Raw genomic sequence first — 19,336 nt, forward strand, 5'->3', positions numbered from 1 at the left:
TCTAAACTCTAAACCGCAGATTTAGCCATGTCTGCCTGGATGGTGTCTGTCCTGCAAAAATCACCACTCCTGCCTCAGCTTTCACGATCTTTGTCCCATTCAAGTGTTCCTTTTTATAATTCAGCAGAAATGTCTCTCTTCACAGTCCCACAGTTTCTTATTCTTCGGGCTGGAACAGTCTTCCTCCCAACCCTTCCTTAACTGTATCTGAAGCTACTCTTTAGCACTTCTCCCTTAGCTTCTGGAATTCCTCTGACGTCGGCTGACTCCATAACCTTGCTTATGATAGGCTTTGACAACACTCAGTTAAGGTCCATGAGGGCAAGAACTAATCCTGTGACGTATATAGACTGTATCTTTGGGCAAATAACACCACTGCACCTCCAATCTGAGAAATCAGGCTAATGGTAATTTTGTATTTGCCAAAGGGAACTAATGATACTTATCTATCCCCTTTGGGAATCACAGACTAGACATTAAGTGAATTATTGCCTCACATTAGACATTTGACACAGACTGATTTGCAGCACAGTGTTTAGGGCAGGGAACACCACACACACACACACACACACACACACACACACACACAATGTTTATTGGAAAGATCTATGGGTGGACTGATGAGTGGAAATTTGCCTACCTCACACAACCTACATTCTTTCTCTCCCTTCATGTGATATCTATCACGATTAACAAATCATCTAAAGTTGACAACAAGAGACGTCTTCATTCTCCGTTTTTGAAAACTACAGTATTCGGTAATCCTCCAGGAAGAGGGGAAGTAGCAGCTAAGTGATGCTGCCCATCATCCACGGCTGAATTAGCCATCTGTGGATCCAGGCAACAAGCTTGTAATTATATTTGACTGTGACATATCCCAGGACCCCTGGATATTCTGGGTTAGCTGCATCAACCCTATACTCAGCAAAAGCTGGCTAACCTACATGGTGAATTCAGGGAATGGTAGGTCTGATGTAACCAAAATGGACCTTCAAGGAATATGTCACAAAGTCAAGTGGAGATTATTTATAGATTGGAAGTACTATTTATTCCTCCCATGATTATATATAATCAAGGGTGACTTAATTTGAGATGAAAACATGTTAGGTCACTAAACCCTTTCTACTTAGCCGTGTGAGGTTGGGAAAAAAAAAACAAATTTACTTTTTTTTTTGTTTTGTTTTTCAAGACAGGGTCTCTCTATAGCTTTGATGCCTGTCTCAGAACTAGCTCTTGTAGACCAGGCTGGCCTCGAACTCCCAGAGATCCGCCTGCCTCTGCCTCCTGAGTGCTGGAATTAAAGGCGTGCGCCACCGCTGCCCGGCACAAATTTACTATTTTAAGAAAAAAAGAACTTTTTTTTTTTTTGTCTGATAACAGGGGACGTGTGTTTGTCAGGTAGAAGGTATATGGGACTGTACTTTCTGTGTGATTTTTCTGTGACCCTGAAACTGTTTTAAATAATGAAGCCGAGTGGGGAGTGGTGGTGCACACCTCTAACCTAAGTACTTTGAAGGAAGAGGAGAGAATGTAACGTTATGGTCAGTTAGGAAGTTCTGGACAGCCTTGACCGAGTGAGACTCTATCTCAAAATAACAAAAGGAAAAAAACTCAGTCCTTGTCCTTAGCTAGAAAATCCGAAGTAGATTCGATGTGGCTGCATTTTTAGAATGAACCTGATTTATGCTGTATCAAGTGGAAAGGCATCCAGCGAGGCCGAATAATCGACTTCTGTTTTTAGAAAGCTATTTCTAGCTATGATATTTGAGCCACGGTTCACCTTTTCCAGCGGAGAGGAACGTATCCGCTTTTGTAAAAGATGGAGTGGTAGCTCTTTGAAATCAGACACGTGGAGTAAGACGCCTTTGTAAGCTTTTGAGACCTGAAACCAAACAGAGGAGAAATCTGGATCCCCACGGATGACTTCTCCTCTCTGTGCCATGACTTTGGCACAAGGCAATGCTAAGCATCATTCTAATGTTCTCTTCTCCACTGCAGTATAAAGTTGAAAGGCAAGTTTTAGAGACACAGAAGCTGAACCTGTCCGTCTGGCATCGGGATACGTTTAAGCGCAACAGTTTCCTGGGCGAGGTGGAAGTTGACTTGGAAACTTGGGACTGGGACAGCAAGCAGAGCAAGCAGCTGAAGTGGTACCCTCTCAAGAGGAAGGTGGGTCCGGGTTTCCTTCTTTGTGCGGTGGGTCGGTATGGGACCTGGTCTACAGGGAAGAGCCTGGTTGCACTCACCTCACAGTGCCAATGTGGAGCTCAGGGTCATTTGCAGTGAGGATTGAATTTTCTTTGTACATTTAGTAAAGAAAGAGTTTTCAAAAACTATGTGGAGAACTTAAGTCATTCAATGAAATGTTTGATGCCAGTCTTCAAGGTCATTTAAATGCTCCAATCCTTTGAAATCTGAGACAGACTTTTAGCCTAGCATATGTTCAGATTGTCCCTTGAAAAGAAGGTGTCTTGTTTAGAGATAGCATCTTATTATACTGTCCAGCTTTTCCTGGAACTTGCTCTTTAGCCTAAGGTAGCCGCAAACTCATGGTCCTTCCAGCTTAGACTCTAATTACCACCATTATGGGCACCATGCTCTGCCATATCCAACTTCCAATATGACTTCCAACTTCATTATTTAATGTATTTGTAGTTAATATAATTATTAATATGGTAAAATAGAAATCTAATGTCTTAATATTTATGTTATTTTTTTCTATGATTGCTTTTGTAAGGATTAATCAAGTATCATATATTTTTTCTCTCCATTAATACAGAAGCCATATTTTTAATTAACAATATTTACCCTTGAATTTAAAATGCCTACTGTAGGGTTGGAGATACAACTCATGGGTACAGCACTTGCCTATCCTACACAAGGCCCTGTGATTGATCCCTAGCACAGGAACAAAGATGTGTCTAATGGAGATTAGGGTTTCTGCCACATCCAGACCAGTGACAAGAATCAAAAGTATTTTACTCCACTGATTCAGGTTCTGATATCTTTAGTCATATTTTAATGATCTTTGTATTTAAATTTCCACATTATAACTCTTAAGTGCAGAAACATTCACTTAGGTTTGAGCATGTTTACTTCCTGTTTCTCCTGACCCTTTCACTGTGTCTTCCACCCAAGGCCTGATAAGACCCAACTCTGATTAGTTTCTGAGATCAGACAAGAGTAGACACGTTCACGGTGGGATGGCCAGGGACCACTTCCTGTATCTGGAGTTCTATTTTGTGCCATAAAATGATCTGTGTGGGCACTTTTAAAATGCATTCATCACATTCTGACTTATGTTATTTACATTGCTAAGTTGGTTATTTATCTATTTTTTTCTTTTAACTCTTTAGAAGGTGATGTCTTTGCTTTTTCTTTCAGATTTTAGTCTTTTTTGTCTTTGACTTTTGGCAATTTTATTATAGTGAGCATTAGTGTAGTTTTCTCTCATCTCTCTGAGGTTCACTTGAGCTTCCTGCAGGAACTTGAAGCAGAAGCCATGGAGAAAAGTTGCTTACTTTCTGGCCTACTCTTCATGGACCTTGATTAGCAAGCCTGGGGCCACCTTCCTACAGATGGTACCATCCATGATGACCGGGCCCTCCTACACCAACCATCAATCAGGAAAACCCTTCACAGACTTGGACATTGAACAGTCTATTCAAGGCCGTTTTTTAGTTGAGGGCTCCTCTTCCTGGGCTACTCTAGGTCTGTGTCCAGTTAAGAATAAAGGCTAGGCAGCATACATCCATAGTTTCTAGTTCAAGTTCCCAGTCTGCGGAAGTTCCTGCCTTGACTTCCCTCCATGATGCACTGAAACATGTAAAATGAAATAAAGACCCCTCCTCCCCAAGCTGCTTTGGGGCAGAAAGCTTTATGACAGCAGAAGAAAATCACACTAGAGCAGAGCCCAAAGAATGTTTCATGAGTATGTAGCAAGGTCTTCAAAGATAGGTAAAAATTTTCCTTAGTTATAAAAATAACTGTGTAGAGGAAGCAGAGGAAATACAGAATTCAGAGCAGACAAGCGATCCATTTTCCCAGACATGGGACAGACATGGTCCTGTAACAGAGTGTTCACTAACAGGAGAGAAAAAAGGATCTGTTTCTTACACCTGCTAACATTCCTTTATTTTTCAGACAGCACCGGTTGCCCTTGAGACAGAAAACAGAGGGGAAATGAAGCTAGCTCTCCAATATGTTCCAGAGCCAAACCCAGGTGTGGAAATGACTTAGTCTTCAGATCCAATCCCTCTGCTTAGCGCTTTGTCTTCTAGAAATAACTTGAGCTCTGTTACGTTTTCGAAGATGAATTCCTGAGCAAACATATTAAGTTGATAGCTGTATAGACCTAAGGAGTCAATCATGGTTTGAAATGAGAAAAATCTCATTATTTCTCTTATGGTTAAAAAATATGTAATCCTTAGCATCTTAACCACTCAAGTCTACAGACTGGTAATATGAACTATACTTACATTACTGTACAGCAGAGTCCCAGGACTTTTTCCTCTTTAAATAGCACTGTGCCCTTTAAATAGCGGCCTCCCCTTCCTCCACCTCAGAGCATAGGAAATACAAATTCACTTTCCATTTCTACAAGGAAATTCTCTGTCCTGTCTTTTCCAGCCCTGTGTATACTCCTTGTTTTGCCTTCCCCTTGTTCTCTGGGAAACATTCATGTTTGTATCACCTGAAGGGGCTTTGCTGTAGTGAGAATTTGGGCCTCTGGACAGTGTGGTTATAAAAAGGAGACTCAAGTGTTATTTTCCCAGGTGGGAACTAAAAGGATTCATAGAATGTCCCTAAGAAATCAGAACTCCATGCTTGGTCTTCCCTTCTTAGAGGAGAGAAAGCTTCCTGTCTTGATTACTGATTGCAGCCTAGTCACCAGGACCTTAGGTCTCCAGCCAGTTCAACAAGCCTGAAAAGCTGGTAGGATGATGTCAGACCCAGCAAACAACTCATTTCCCAGGCAGACTGTCCTCAAGAAGCTGTAGGAATGTTGTCATTGGAGTCAGGAGCTGCAGACTCTTATGCTCAATAACCAAGCCATGAGGCTACTAAGGGAGAACGGCTGGTGCAGGCATGGAAAAAGACAGTCTGTACTACATATGTTAGGATTTTTAACAGGATGGGGGAAGGGCTATATTTTAGCCAGCATCTAGTTTGGTCACGTTCCACTCAGATCTGCACTGGCAACGGTGTTGGAAGGGCTACACATCATCTCAAGATGTTTGGAGTCTAACTCTGAACAGATGACCCACACCCCTGAGGTCTGATGTTGCCGAAACAACTGGAACCCTAAAAGAATAGCAAGTGCTCTGGACTTGGAAGCAGCATAAATGTTTCCTCTCTCCAGAACTGTTTCTCTCGCTCTTTATTAGTTCTTAGAGAATCTTACACAGTGTATTTGAATCACATTCACCTCCCTCCCAACTCCTCCTAGATCCTTCTCTGTCCACACAGCTTGACTATGTGGCCTTTGAACCTCCAGAATGTGGCCAACGAACCAGAGCCACATCCTTGAACCAGAGTGACTCTCCCTCTCCGAGCACCAATTGGTTGCCAGTAGCTCCTGTTTTCATGGACCTGTCTGACCTCAGGACAGTCAGGCCCAGAAGCATATGGTTGAATGTCTGTAAACTCTAGTCAACTTAATATCACCAAGCATTAGCTTGTTGCCTTGTGGTATTCCATATGAAAGGCAACATCTTTTCTGAAAAGAAATAGCAAGACATTTTGTTTTTCTTGTTCAATCGCAGGCAAAAAGCCTCCTACAACTGGAGAAGTCCACATCTGGGTGAAGGAGTGCCTTGATTTGCCACTGCTGAGGGGGAGCCACCTAAATTCTTTTGTTAAATGGTAAGAACATTCATGACTCGAATTTCTTAAGTTCTCCTGCAGTCTTGTCTTTGCAGGCTGGTATCAATTCTCTGTGTCAGCTAACACTCATCTGACATAGTTTAGTAGGTATATCAAAGTCTTAGAGTCTACAGCATCGACTCCCAAGGCTTTATTCGGTTTTAAGATCAAGCCCGAGAGATCATGTCTGCAGATGACGCTAGATGTTTTAAACTCATATTGTGCAATGTCTTCTGGGGTTCATCTGCTGCTGAGGGGAATTCTTAGTACAAAATAGCTTAGCAAAATTTTAATTTGGATGTCACACAACTTGTCTCTTCAGTGAACAAGGGTAGATTTCTCTTGTTTATATGCTTTTGATCTGTTGGCCAATGGTTTTAGTTTTCTTTTTGTTTTTATTTTTTCCTTTCCTTCCTTCCTTCATTCATTCCTTCCTTCCTTCCTTCCTCCCTCCCTCCCTCTCTCTCCCTCTCCCTCTTGCCTATTTGTATCAAATTGCAACTATTTTGAGAGTAACTAGTCAAACAAGTCCCAACTAGGAATGAACACATAAGACACTTGGAGTTTCTTCTCTGTTATATACACAAATTGACTGATGTGTAGTAACAATAGCTAAATAAAAATTAGTGTGGCCTTCTAGCTCTAGTTTTATCTATGGAGATGCTACTAGAAGATAAGTTGTTCTTATTTAGGTATATGTGACATAGATATAAAAGTATATGATACTGGGGGCTGAAGAGATGGCTCGGAGGTTAAGAGCACTGACTGTTCTTCTAGAGGTCCTAAGTTCAATTCCCAGCAACCACACGGAGGATCACAACCATCTGTAATGATATCTAGTGCCCTCTTCTGGCCTGTAGGGACACATGCAGGCAGAACACTGTATACATACTAAATAAATAAATATTTTTTTTTAAAGTCTATGATATAGCATTGCTATCAAAAACACACATGCTCTGCCTAGGTATTAGCTGGTAAAGTGATTCAGCTCAGGTCTGGCTCTTGTTCTGAGTCTCCTCGCAGCCTTCTTGCCTGTATGAAAGGTGTAGTAAGCTGGTTTTTATTTATTATTGTCTTAAATGAGACACATGTGATTACAGAACTGTCAAATTATTTATTTTCAAAGTCAAATCCAGCAAACTGAAGAGATTTCTCTTTTGCAATCTTCTATTACATTCATTCCTTAGTTGACAATCAGGAATACATGGAAGTTCCAAATTTTTAAATTATTAGTTTCAGGAAATATTAACCAGTAGGGCCCAAATTATAACAAAATTTGTAACATAGAATAACTATCCCTTTTGGGTATATGATGCTTACTGTTGTGACCACATGGCATATTTTCTATATTTATTCTATGTGTTTTCTTATCTATATCTATTTTTTTATCTACACAAATTATCTTTTATATTTATATGGTACACTATGATTATTCTTTACATTTTAATCAATGCTTTAATACAAGATCATCACAATGAGCTAGAAAGAGGCTCGTGTCTATTATAAACTTATAAAAAGGCTTTGTGAGCTTGAGAGTGTTTTATTTTTTAATCAATCAATTGATTAATTAATTTTAGTTGACATATATTCATTGTACATAGTATTAGATTATATAAGGACATTTTCATGCAAGTAAATAATGTACTTTGAATATTTCTGCCCTCCTCACCTTCTTTCTGTTTATTCCCTTTGTTCCCTAGACAGTTCTGCTTTTACTTTCATGACACACACATACACACACATACACACACAAACACATACACACAGACACACACACATGCACGCACGATTTTATGTCTTTCTGAGTCTGACAATTCACTTGGCATGACTACTTCCAGGCCTCCAGTCCATCTGTGCTAGTTTCTAAGAGAATCTTGTTGCAATTCCTACCACACCAAGTACTCGTCACTAACTGGGCATGTGAGTTATAGCTAATTCTAATGTCAGTCTTACAAAGTCAACATCAGCAGTACCAGCCTGTACTACGGAAGCAAGCGTCTGAGAAGTTGAGTGACTTCTCTGGAATTCACTGAGTCTCAGAGTCAGGATTCCAACCCAGCTTGGCTGTTTCTGTGTTCAATCTTTCCAGCATGGTGCATCTTCCCCTGACTTTTACTAAACTACCAGAAGCAGAGTTTCTTCACATGTGGGGTGTGTGTGTGTGTGTGTGTGTGTGTGTGTAAGAGAGAGAGAGAGACAGAGAGAGAGAGACAGAGAGAGACAGAGAGAAAGAAAGAAAGCCAGGGGAGAATTTGGATATCATTCTCAGGAATACAGTTTCTTTGAGACAGGGTCTCTCACAGGCCATGCACCCATCAACTAGTCTATTCTGTGTGGCTACAGAGACTCAGGAATTCTGTTTCTATTTACTTCCTAGCCTGGTTTTAAACATGCTTAGCTTTTTGGTGTGGGTTCTGGTATTAGAATTCAGGTTCTTGTGCTTGTCAGGCAAGTACTTCATTGACCATAGTTAGCTTCTTACCAGCCCTTTTTATAAAGACTCAGTTCAGCCTTCTTCCTTCTTCATCCTGATGGGTGCTGGGATTATGACATGAGCCACCACAGCCGGCTTCCATACTTTTCTCTTCCATGGCCCACCTGACAGCTGTGCTGGGACAACATAAATGCTCACTCTATGAACTAAAATGCCCTAACATTCCTTTCTCTTTTTAAAGTACCATCCTTCCAGACACCAGTAGAAAAAGTCGACAGAAGACTAGAGCCGTAGGGAAGACCACCAACCCTATCTTCAATCACACCATGGTGTATGACGGGTTCAGGCCTGAAGATCTGATGGAAGCCTGTGTTGAACTCACAGTCTGGGACCACTATAAACTAACCAACCAGTTTCTGGGGGGTCTCCGGATCGGCTTCGGAACAGGTAACAGTTGTGACAAGTTTAAATCTCTATGAGCCAGAATGCGAAAGTCCTCAGGGTAACTGAACCAGTAGTTGAGAGACCACTGGGGTTGTAAGGGCTCTGGATCAAGAGGACCAGCTGAGTCCAGAGAACTCCTTGTGAAGCTCAAGATATGGCTGGTAAGTTCTGAAATCTGAGCTTGGAAGTTCCGACTTAGTGAACAAATATCCCTGCCTGGTGCCACTAACGAGCACCCTGCAGCATGACCAGGTCAGTCTGCATGCATTTATTTGGTTGCATGGCTCAAGAGAGCTAAACAATGATAAGATTATGATGCAACATTCAAGAAGATGGTTGAGCAAACTAGGGAAATTCTATCTTCCCACAAACAACATGGCTGAAAGTCTGCTTTGAACAATGACAGCAACTACCATCTCATCACTGTAGTAAAGAATTTATCTGCATTATTACAATTACTTCTTATAACAGTTCCATGGGGCAGTTAGTAATACTCCCAAAGGAACCGATATCCCCAAATAATAACAACAATAATAACAATAAATAAATAACAGCTAATGACAGAGGCAAGTTATGAAATTGAGTCTTTCAAGCAAAAAAAAAAATTCAGCCAGTATTCCCGGGTACTCATGTAGCACAATGGTTCTCAACCTGTGGGCTGTGACCCCTTTCACAGGGGTTGCATACCAGATATTAATTGTTATGATTATAACAGTAGCAAAATTACAGTTATGAAGTAGCAATGGAATAATTTTATGGTAGGAGTCACCACACCATGAGGAACTGTGTTAAAGGGTCGCAGCATGAGGAAGATTGAGGTCCAGTGTTCTAGTGTCGTCTCTAACCCAATACGCAGTCCTCCCGACTCCTAAGAAACTTATCGTGCAGCCTCCTCGAACATGTGACAAGCAACCATCTGGGAACCGTGAGGAACTGAGATAGTGAAGCCACTTGGGTAGTAAGATGTTCTTTCTTACGCCGTAGATCTCTTCCTTCTCTTCCACGGTGGTTATAATTGGGGGATGACAAACTCCCTTTCTCCCCTGCCCAAAGTGGGAAACGATTGCAAACGGAAAACTTTCTTGCAGGAAAAAGCTACGGGACTGAAGTGGACTGGATGGATTCTACTTCCGAGGAAGTTGCTCTCTGGGAGAAGATGGCAAATTCTCCCAACACTTGGGTTGAAGCTACGCTGCCCCTCAGGATGCTTCTGATTGCCAAGATTTCCAAATGACCTTACTCAGCCGATTCCGCCGTTCCAAATGACCCTACTCAGCCGATTCCGCCGTCAGAATCAGATCCCAGGTGGATCTGAGCTTGAGCGTTCTGACTCTGTGGACAAATCTCCTCACCCCTTGTCACTAATGATTACTATGCAAGCCTCCTCAAGTCAGCCTGCATGCATTTCTTTGGTTGCATGGCTAACAGCGGACAGGAACTCTGCCCAACGAGATGTATGAAGCAACGTTCAAGAACGTAGTGGAACGAGCCAGTAAAATTGAACTTTTGCTTCCGCACCAAAGAAAAAGCCACCTTTGAAGGTTTCATGCCCCAATCTTGTGCGGCAGTTCAGGCCTGCAATTCGGTTATTAAAATGCTTGCTGGGCATACAAATAGGAAGATTATGGGCAAAGCGACAGAAAGATACTCCCGGGATGGGGTGGAGAGAGGAAGAACAGCAGTGATGACAAAGAACTTCATAACCAGACAACTATTTACTTGGAAACCTCTAATAAGACATTGAATTCCATTTCAGAGCAGTAAGACTAACTTTCCTGCTCATAAATCTGCCTGGAGAAACCCCGCCCCCTTCTCAATCTCAATTGGACTTTGGTGCCACCTACTGGTTACACATGGAATCCAGCTCGTGGCTTATTTTGACTTAATTTCTAAGGGATGGCAAGTCTGTATTTTATAACAGTATGCTAAAATATTGTGTATAATCGATTGTTTTTCTTATAATTTTACGATATGGAAACAGCATCAATGTAGTCACAGATATGCTTTGCTACAAATTTTAATTAGAATATAAATTGTCAATTTTATTGTACTTCCTATGTATAATTTTCATAAGGTATTTTGTAAAAACCCTTAGAATAAATTATCATGATTTAAATTGTACGCACAGTTTAGCCTGATTTCTTATATTAAAAATGCTTCGTATTGGGAATCTCAAAATATAAATTCTCTAATATGGATAATTTCTCTATAGTCCTCATAATACAACTCTAGGCATTGTTTCATCTAAACGAGCAGCTCTGGTTATTATAAAAAGCAGAACTTTTATTTTAACAAGACTTATTGAAAACTTGCAAGTAAGTCAGCATTTATTATTGACGATAAGTTACTATTTTTTCCTAGTTTCCCTCCCCCCCTCCCAAAGATTTCTTTGGGCCATTCTGATGCATGAAACATTACTCCAGCTTAAGACGCCACTAGTTTTCATTTCTCAAAACAAGCCCTGATTTAACGTGGATTAAGGAAGTCTGGTCAATGAGTGAGCATGGAATCTTATAAAGATGCTTCATAGATATCATCAAAACCACGAAAGAAAGCATGTGGCTCCTGCCTGTCATTCTCCATTTAGTAGACTGAGACAGGAGAATTGCTTTAAGGTTGAGGCCAGCCTAGGCTACAGGGTAAGACTGGTACAACAACAACAATAACAACAACAACAACAATAGCAAACCAAAACCAAACAACTCTCTCACACAATAATAAAAGCCTAGCCGGGCGGTGGTGGCGCACGCCTTTAATCCCAGCACTCGGGAGGCAGAGGCAGGCGGATCTCTGTGAGTTTGAGGCCAGCCTGGTCTACAAGAGCTAGTTCCAGGACAGGAACCAAAAGCTACGGAGAAACCCTGTCTCGAAAATTCAAATAATAATAATAATAATAATAATAATAGCCTAAAAGATCATTTGCCTCTTTCCCCAAATGAACACTGTAGCCTCGAATCTACTAGTGAGCACTGATGTAAAGATTCCTTCCCCTTGTTTCCCCGGGTCTGTCTTGGAAGTGATTAGCGGTACTCTCGGATGCCGAGAAAGGGAATGATGCGTTGCTCTGCACTGAGGTTGCTCTGGGACACTGTGTCATTGCAAGCCCCCCTCTGGCTGGGGCCACAGTCACAAGGCAATTGCCTCCCTGCATCCATTCAGCTCTGAAGCTCTAATCAAATCAGCTGTGCTCCTCCAACTCCAGCCAGGACTACCTGCCTCCTCCCACCCCCACATCCCTTACCTTCAAGATACCTTCAAGATGTGAGCAATGGAACCTCCCATCCACCACAAGGAAACCCTGCATGATGGTTTTGTTTCATTTTGTGCCTTTGTGACTTCTAGGCCAAGACCGTCCTGACTTAATCTGGAGACGTGTTGCGGATGCTTGCTGACTACATCAAAGATGTTTTTTTTTTTTTTCAGTTTTCTTGAGTGTTGCACTAGAAATTAAATATATATCTTCACTACTTATTGTAAATCCCTGTCTCTGGCCTCCGTCTTTGGAGGCCCCGCCCCTGTGCCCCTTGCACCTCGGCACCTCTGGAAAGAGGGTCAACGTAGCCCGCCAAACCTGACTCCTCCCCAGAGGAGGTCAGGACTACTCCCCCAGTCTAGTTAAACTGCTCCCCAGAAAGTCGACTTGTGGTCTTCCCTCTTTCCCCCTGGTGGCTTCCCGGTTCCCATGTGGGGGGGCATCAGAGAGTGCAGGAGCCCTATTAAACCTGTATATCTTTTAATTCGTCTTGTTTTGATTCGGCATGATTGGGATTTTTGTGTCGACAGAGAGCTCGTGTTAGCAAATATTTCTAACATTTAGTCACATGTCCAGTTAGACGTGATAGTCTGCTTCCAGAGCAGATATTAATTATGTAAAGAGTAGGAATGATAAGGTTGACCCTTGGTGTTTCCTGTTGAGTCAGAATGGAGGTCGGTGGGAAAGGCTTCGTGTGTGGTAAAAATCCGAGGCTAAAAGGTTGATTCGTGTCAGAGGGACTCCAACTATTTCTTCACTTACTTTTCTTTCATGTTGGATTCATCCTTTTTTTAATGTCATATCTGTAAACAATGTATTTTGGCCAAAATCACCCCCTCATCCCTCCAACTCCTTCCAGACACCCCTGACCCACCACATCTCTGTTTCAACTTCCTGTCCTCTTTACTTAATCACTCGGTCTAGTTAGTTCTTCTAGTTTGTGAACGTTGGTGTAGGGCCATCAGCTGGAGCATGGGCAGGGTAGCATCACCGAAGAAAACTGGTGCCCCCTCCCCCAGTAGCCATCAATGCCAGCAATTCCTCAGCTACAGATGGGGCTCTATTCCCACTCTGTTGTGCGACAAAACTTTCCCCGGGGAGATGCAACATACCCATCTCCTTACCCAAGAAGAGGATCCCATGACACACTAAAGTATGGATACCCCCAAAGTCCAACTTGGTGAACCAGTGAGTTTTATTGGGGTAACTTACAGGAGCACGGATGACAGCTCACAAAAGCACACATTCCACAGCCTGTGAGCAGCTCAGCAGGTTGGAGAGTACCCTTTCCGGGTGTTTCAGTTGGTCTAACCCTCTTCCAGGCAGCTTAGCTGCTTTCTGTTTCTTCCAGGCGGCCGCTCTGGTCTCACAGTCTCCTTTGCAGCTTAAATTTGCTGAGAGTCGTCTTTGCAGTTTAGCTCAATTAGTCTGAAAGGGACTCTCAACTTTTGTTGCTTACTCTGGCAGGGAGGGGACCTAGTAGACCTGATCAGTTTCATGTACTTCCTGAAGTTATTTAGAGTTGTTTGTCATCCTGCTTAAAGAGCTTCCCTGCAGAATGGACTGTTTCCATGTCCAAGGAAACCACAGCAGCACATAGCCATGTGGAAATTTTGACTGGCTTGATCCTGTGGAGGTCATGTGCATGGACCCATAACTACAGAATTCACATTCAGAATGGGCCTTGTGGTGTCCAGGAAACAGGAGTTTGGGGTGGAGCTTGCAAAGCTCTATCTCTTTTTATCTCTCTATCCCTTCTTCTGTGATGATCCCTGAGCTCTGTGTGTGTGTGTGGGGGGGGAGGGGATGACTGGTTGGTAACACAGACTGGTTGGTAGCACCATTGAGAACTGAATACTCTGGTCGTTTATCCTGTGAACTTTGACCAGTTTTTAAGCACCATCTACTGCTGAAAGAAGCTTCTCTCATGAGGGTTGAGAGGTGCTCTAATCTATAGGTATAAAGACAAGTGTAAGAGGGAAGCTCAATCTATGTCCATTTAACAACACCCCAGAGGTGGATATGGGAGGATCAGATGTTCAGAGTCATGCCTGGGTACATGGTAGGTTGAGGCCAGCCTGGGTTATGTAAGACCCTTTCTCACAGCAAGAGGAAGGAAGGAGAGAGGGAGGGAGGGAGGGAGGGAGGGAGGGAGGGAGGGAGGGAGGGAGGGAGGGAGGGAGGGAAGAAAGGAGAAAGAAGAAAGAAAGGGCCGGGCGGTGGTGGCACACATCTTTAATCCCAGCACTCAGGAGGCAGAGGCAAGCGGATCTCTGTGAGTTCCAGGCCAGCCTGGTCTACAAAAGCTAGTTCCAGGACAGGCTCCAAAGCCACAGAGAAATTCTGTCTCTAAAAACAAAAACAAAAAAGAAGAAAGAAGTGATAAAAGTAAAAATGTGAGGAGACATATTTAATCTGATCAGAAATGTGTGTGTGTATACATATATATATCATATTCTACAGTACCCTTTTAGTCTGATTGGAAGTATGTGTGTATATACATATATATGAAATATTGTACAATACCCTTTTAATCTGATCGGAAGTGTGTGTGTGTATATATAAGAAATATTGTACAGTACCCTTTTAATCTGATCAAAAGTGTGTGTATCTATATATACATATATATGAAATATTGTACAGTACCCTTCTAATATGTATAGTATTTATACTTTTATCAGTTAAAAAAGTTTTAAAGTCTGAAACATCCAAATTAGGAGAGGTCATAGTCCTCAGCCTTGCAGTCCGTGTATAGGCAAGAAATTTGTGATATGGAAAATAATCTCTAAGATTTGAGACCAAGGGGAACATCTCAACCCCTTTGTCTTATGTTTCGTGCCCAGTGAAAGCTGAAGTATTTGAATATCCCCCCAATAGTTACAAGGACACATAGATGTCTTTGTATGCGTATAGATGAAGTCTAACTCCTCAACACTGTCATTGCACAAAGAGCCAACTATTTCTCTCTCCCCAGGTTTGACAATCCCAAGTTTATTTTGAGCACCAAGTTCTGTACCTTTCTCTTCTTTAGTTATCTTTCTAATGTAAGTATTTCCTGTGCCATGAGAAACTTCCTTTGGACATGGCAATGATCTAAATAGCTGCTTCTTTTGGATATTTATGTTTCAATCTTTTTAATTATTATAGGGCAGACAGCAAAAGCCATGCACAAAATATTTTCTTTCAGATTATTATCCCAAGAAAGGGCTTCTGACAAGGGCAATTCCAGGTTCACAATACAGCTGACTTATTCTGTTTTTTAATGGAATTGTTCATTTTTCTTTTAACATGATGTTCTAATAATCCCTATAAGCTTTATATTAAAATGTCGGTGTTATCTGACAAGCTAATTAAAGACATTCGATTTTTACCGTTGGCCTCTGTTCGACATATTTATCTCGGTTTCTCCAGGATGCTAGGCACACGTGAAACTATCATTTCTTTTTCTTCTTTACGGATTTGATCGCATCTGTATTGTTCATTGTGTCTCCTTCTGTAAATTTATTTTCCGAACAGAGAAAAACAGGAGTGCTGAGTGTCTAAGGGTATCCGTTCCCAGACACACTAAAGAAACAAAAGAAATTTCTGTTAAAACAGCTGAGCTGAGCACTTGGGTTCAGACTGTCCTTTGTTGAACAGGGAAACTGTGCCTCTACAGACAGCAGTGCAGTGTCTTTTCAGGACCAAGAGAAGGGCTAGGTCTCTGGGGGCTTGCTTTGTTTACTCTTGCCAGAAATCAGGCGGGGTCAGGCCCCCGTGTGCATGAAAAGCAGACTTTGTGGTTGCTTCTCGGGGTTGCACAGGCAGAACCGTGGCAGGGAGCTGAGAGCTGTGATTGGTTAAGAACAAAAAAGGGCGGGCGTAGCCTGACCAGATTGGCTCTGGAAGCTCCCTGTTACCTCACTGCATTCTAAAGGTCTGCCCACCAATTACAGGACTCCTTACTGGAAAAACCAACTGCTGGAGCGTGCCAAGAGTCCATAGCGACGCCCTTTTGAAATCAGAGGGGGGAAAGACTGCAGTCAGCTTTCAGGCCGAGCGTCTATGCCTCAGGACGGGAAGACGCTTAGGATGGATACCTCACCCCCCGACGAGCCCCTAGGGAAGCAAAACGTAAATCTGCAAAGCCAGAATGAGGAACTGGGGTTTAAGGAAATGGACGGTCTGAGAGAAGCTTTGGCCAACCTTAGGGGACTGTCTGAGGAAGAGAAGGGCGAGAAGGCAATGCTCCGCTCCCGCATCCAAGAGCAGTCCCAGCTCATCTGCATCCTGAAACGCAGATCCGATGAGGCTCTGGAACGCTGCCAGATCCTGGAACTGCTCAACACTGAGCTGGAAGAGAAGAGGATGCAGGAAATAGAGAAGATGAAGGTCCAGAGTGAGCACGTCCAAAAGCTGGAGGGTCGCTTTATGACCCTCGCAGCCAACCACGAGCTCATGATCCGCTTCAAGGACGAGCACAAGAATGAAAACATCAGACTGAAGGAGGAGAACGAGAAGCTGAAGCGGGAGAATAGCAGCCTCTTCAGTAAGGCTCTGAAAGACCAGGAGGCCAAGGTACTGCAGCTTACTGCACACAACAAGGCCTTGGCGGAGGAACTGCAGGTCTTGAAACAGAGATGTGCTCACGATGCCAGCCAGGCTCAGGCCCGAGAGAAGGAGCTGCTGGGTCTGCAGAACCAGCAGGCCTGTGCCCATGCCGAGGAGAGAGAGCAGCTGCTCAGCCAGCTGCAGAACCTCAAGCAGCAACACCGGCAGGCCACCGAACAGATGGCGAAGGACCAGGAGGCTCACAGCAGCCTGAGCCAGGAGCTGCAGGCTAGGCTGCAGACTGTCACGCGCGAGAAAGAGGAGCTGCTGCAGCTGTCCATGGAGAGGGGCAAGGTTCTCCAGAACAAGCAAGCAGAGATCCGCCAGCTTGAGGAGAAGCTGGAGACCGCAGCCATGGCCAAGAAGCATGCACTCGAACGCTTCGAGCAGGAGGCGGTGGCCGTTGACAGTAACTTGAGGGTTCGAGAGCTTCAGCGCAAGGTAGACGGGATCCAAAAAGCTTATGACGAGCTCCGTCTCCAATCAGAAGCCTTCAAAAAGCACAGCCTGGATCTTTTAAGCAAGGAGAGAGAACTTAACGCCAAACTCCGCCATCTCTTCCCATAAGGGAAATTCTGCCTTCCATTGCCTGAGGTTAATACTTCAGATATTGTGCCGTAGCTTTATGGCAAAAGCAAAGATAATTCATTTACTATACTTTTAAGTACAAAACCACTTTACTATGACACTGTTGTTGTTGCTGTTGTAAAATTATTAATGTTCAGTTCGACCACCTAGAATACATTTAAGATTAACCAGAGTCCCCACTGTGCCTTTGAAATTTTCTTTTTTTGTTTGCTTTCTTTATTATTTATTATGTATGTAGTATTGTGTCTGCATGTACACCTGCAGGCCAAAAGAGGGCATCAGATCTCATTACAGAAGGTTGTGAGCCACCATGTGCTGGGAATTGAATTCAGGACCTTCAGAAGAACAGTCAGTGCTCTTAACCTCTGAGCCATCTCTCCAGCCCCGAAGTTTTCTTAAGATTATCTGTTTCTTCTATCTCACAACTTACTCATCTTCAACCTCAGATGTCTTCCTATTGCTTAAGATTTATGATTTCAAGGATCCCGAAATGAATGTGCTATCGTGAAAAAAGGAAAACGTAGCCCCATTGATGGTTGCAGAGAGTTAGGCCTACTATAGCACTGTAGCTAAGAACATAAACAGACGTTAGCCCGATTCGCCATGAGAAGAGTCTGATTTGATCTGATTTTGTATTAGCTTGACAAACCAAAAGTTTGATCGCTCACTGACTTACCAAAATATAAAAGCCAGCTCTGTTATACTCATTCTATTGAGCATTGAGATTCAAGCTCTCCGAGTCATTAAGTTTAACATTTTCTGCAAGTTTAGCTTACTCCTATTTTTTTGGCTTTTCTCCTGAGTCACAGATAGGATTTAGATGTGCTGTACTGAGACTCTCAATGGTTTCTTTTTCTATTTTTCAGTATGCTAATAGGCAAAAGCACCTCAATTTAGGGTAACCAGTCATAGCAGACTGTGTTTGTTTTCCCAGTAACTTATATACTGTTTTCTGTCAATACATTTCTTATAATTGAATTTGCATTTCAAAAGTCTAAGCTGAATGTACATATATATATATGTACATATATACATACTTAGGAATTTTGTAGGAATAATTTTTGTAGAAATAGCTATTTAACATGGCAGTTAAATATAGACGTCTTAATGTTCTTAAAGAAGTAAAGTCTTCAAGTTAATTACCAAAATATAATTTATTTCCCATTTCCCCCATTTTAAATCATTTTATATATGAAATTATGAATACCTGTAAGGTAGACTATAGTATAGTAATTTTTCTCATTCATTTGATGCCAAGAACACCAATTGTTATATAGCAAGTTTTATTTACTAAAAAACTATTACTTGCAGGCTTTCTTTTTGCTTGTTATTTTCTTTTTCTTCCTTCTTTCCTCCCTCCCTCCCTCCCTCCCTCCCTCCCTCCCTCCCTCCCTCCCTCCCTCCCTTCCTTCCTTCCTTCCTTCCTTCCTTTCCAGAGACAGAGAAACTTAGCCCACCTAGGTTGCCCTTGAATTCCCCATGTAAACAATGTCACCCTGTAAATGAAGAAAGAAGAATGAGAAAGTGTGATTGTTGTATATCAAAGAATTTTATTTACAGATGTGTTTATACTTTTTGTGTGTGAGTGCTTTATCTGCAAGTGTGCACGCGAGTACTTTGTCTGCGTGTGTGTGCAAGTGCTTTGTCTGCATGTGTGTGCATGAGTGCTTTTTCTGCATGTGTGTGTGAGTGCTTTGTCTGCATGTGTGCGCGCGAGTGCTTTGTCTGCATGTGTGTGCGCGAGTGCTTTGACTGCAAGTGTGCACGAGTACTTTGTCTGCGTGTGTGTGCAAGTGCTTTGTCTGCATGTGTGGGTGTGAGTGATTTGTCTGCATGTGTGTGTGTGAGTGCTTATCTGCATGTGTATGTGTGAGTGCTTATCTGCATGTGTGTGTGTGTGAGTTCTTTGTCTGCATGCCTGTGTCCAAGGGGGTTAGAAGGCAGCATCAGATTCTCTGCAGCTGGAGTCATGAATGACTGTGAACCACCATGTGGGTGCTGGGAACTGAACCAGGGTCCTTAGCAGGAGCAACCATTGCTCCAGTCCTCTGTCCATCCCTCAGTGTGTCAAACACTTTTCATTCCACCCTGCGACAACTCAAGAGAAGATATGTTGTCCCTGTTCTGTGAATGAAACAGTGAGCCTCTTAAGAAGGTGGTTT

General features: G+C 42.6%; 2 protein-coding genes across 9 annotated transcripts in view; both read left to right on the top strand.

The window, feature by feature from the left end:
- The window catches only part of Sytl2 (synaptotagmin like 2), a 98,273-nt gene extending 86,887 nt beyond the window's left edge, over positions 1-11,386 (top strand). For all 8 annotated transcript variants that reach the window (XM_057755988.1, XM_057755989.1, XM_057755991.1 and 5 more), the window contains 5 exons: positions 1,999-2,169; positions 4,144-4,222; positions 5,766-5,865; positions 8,541-8,746; positions 9,832-11,386. In XM_057755988.1, the coding sequence (XP_057611971.1) occupies positions 1,999-2,169; positions 4,144-4,222; positions 5,766-5,865; positions 8,541-8,746; positions 9,832-9,977 (702 nt within the window). In that variant the 3' untranslated portion in view covers positions 9,978-11,386. The remainder of the gene's footprint in view (positions 1-1,998; positions 2,170-4,143; positions 4,223-5,765; positions 5,866-8,540; positions 8,747-9,831) is intronic.
- A 4,562-nt stretch (positions 11,387-15,948) lies between these two features.
- On the top strand, positions 15,949-17,753 carry Ccdc89 (coiled-coil domain containing 89). The gene has a single exon (XM_057756478.1). It carries the CDS (start codon positions 16,041-16,043, stop codon positions 17,151-17,153), a length of 1,113 nt encoding a protein of 370 aa, XP_057612461.1. The 5' UTR covers positions 15,949-16,040; the 3' UTR covers positions 17,154-17,753.
- The last annotated feature ends 1,583 nt before the right edge of the window (positions 17,754-19,336 follow it).

This window comes from Chionomys nivalis, chromosome 23 (genome assembly GCF_950005125.1).
Source record: "Chionomys nivalis chromosome 23, mChiNiv1.1, whole genome shotgun sequence".
NCBI classification, from domain to species: Eukaryota; Metazoa; Chordata; class Mammalia; order Rodentia; family Cricetidae; genus Chionomys; species Chionomys nivalis.

Coding starts and splice junctions, on each gene's coding strand:
- Ccdc89 (XM_057756478.1), top strand. CDS start 16,041: ATGCCTCAGGACGGGAAGACGCTTAGGATGGATACCTCACCCCCCGAC.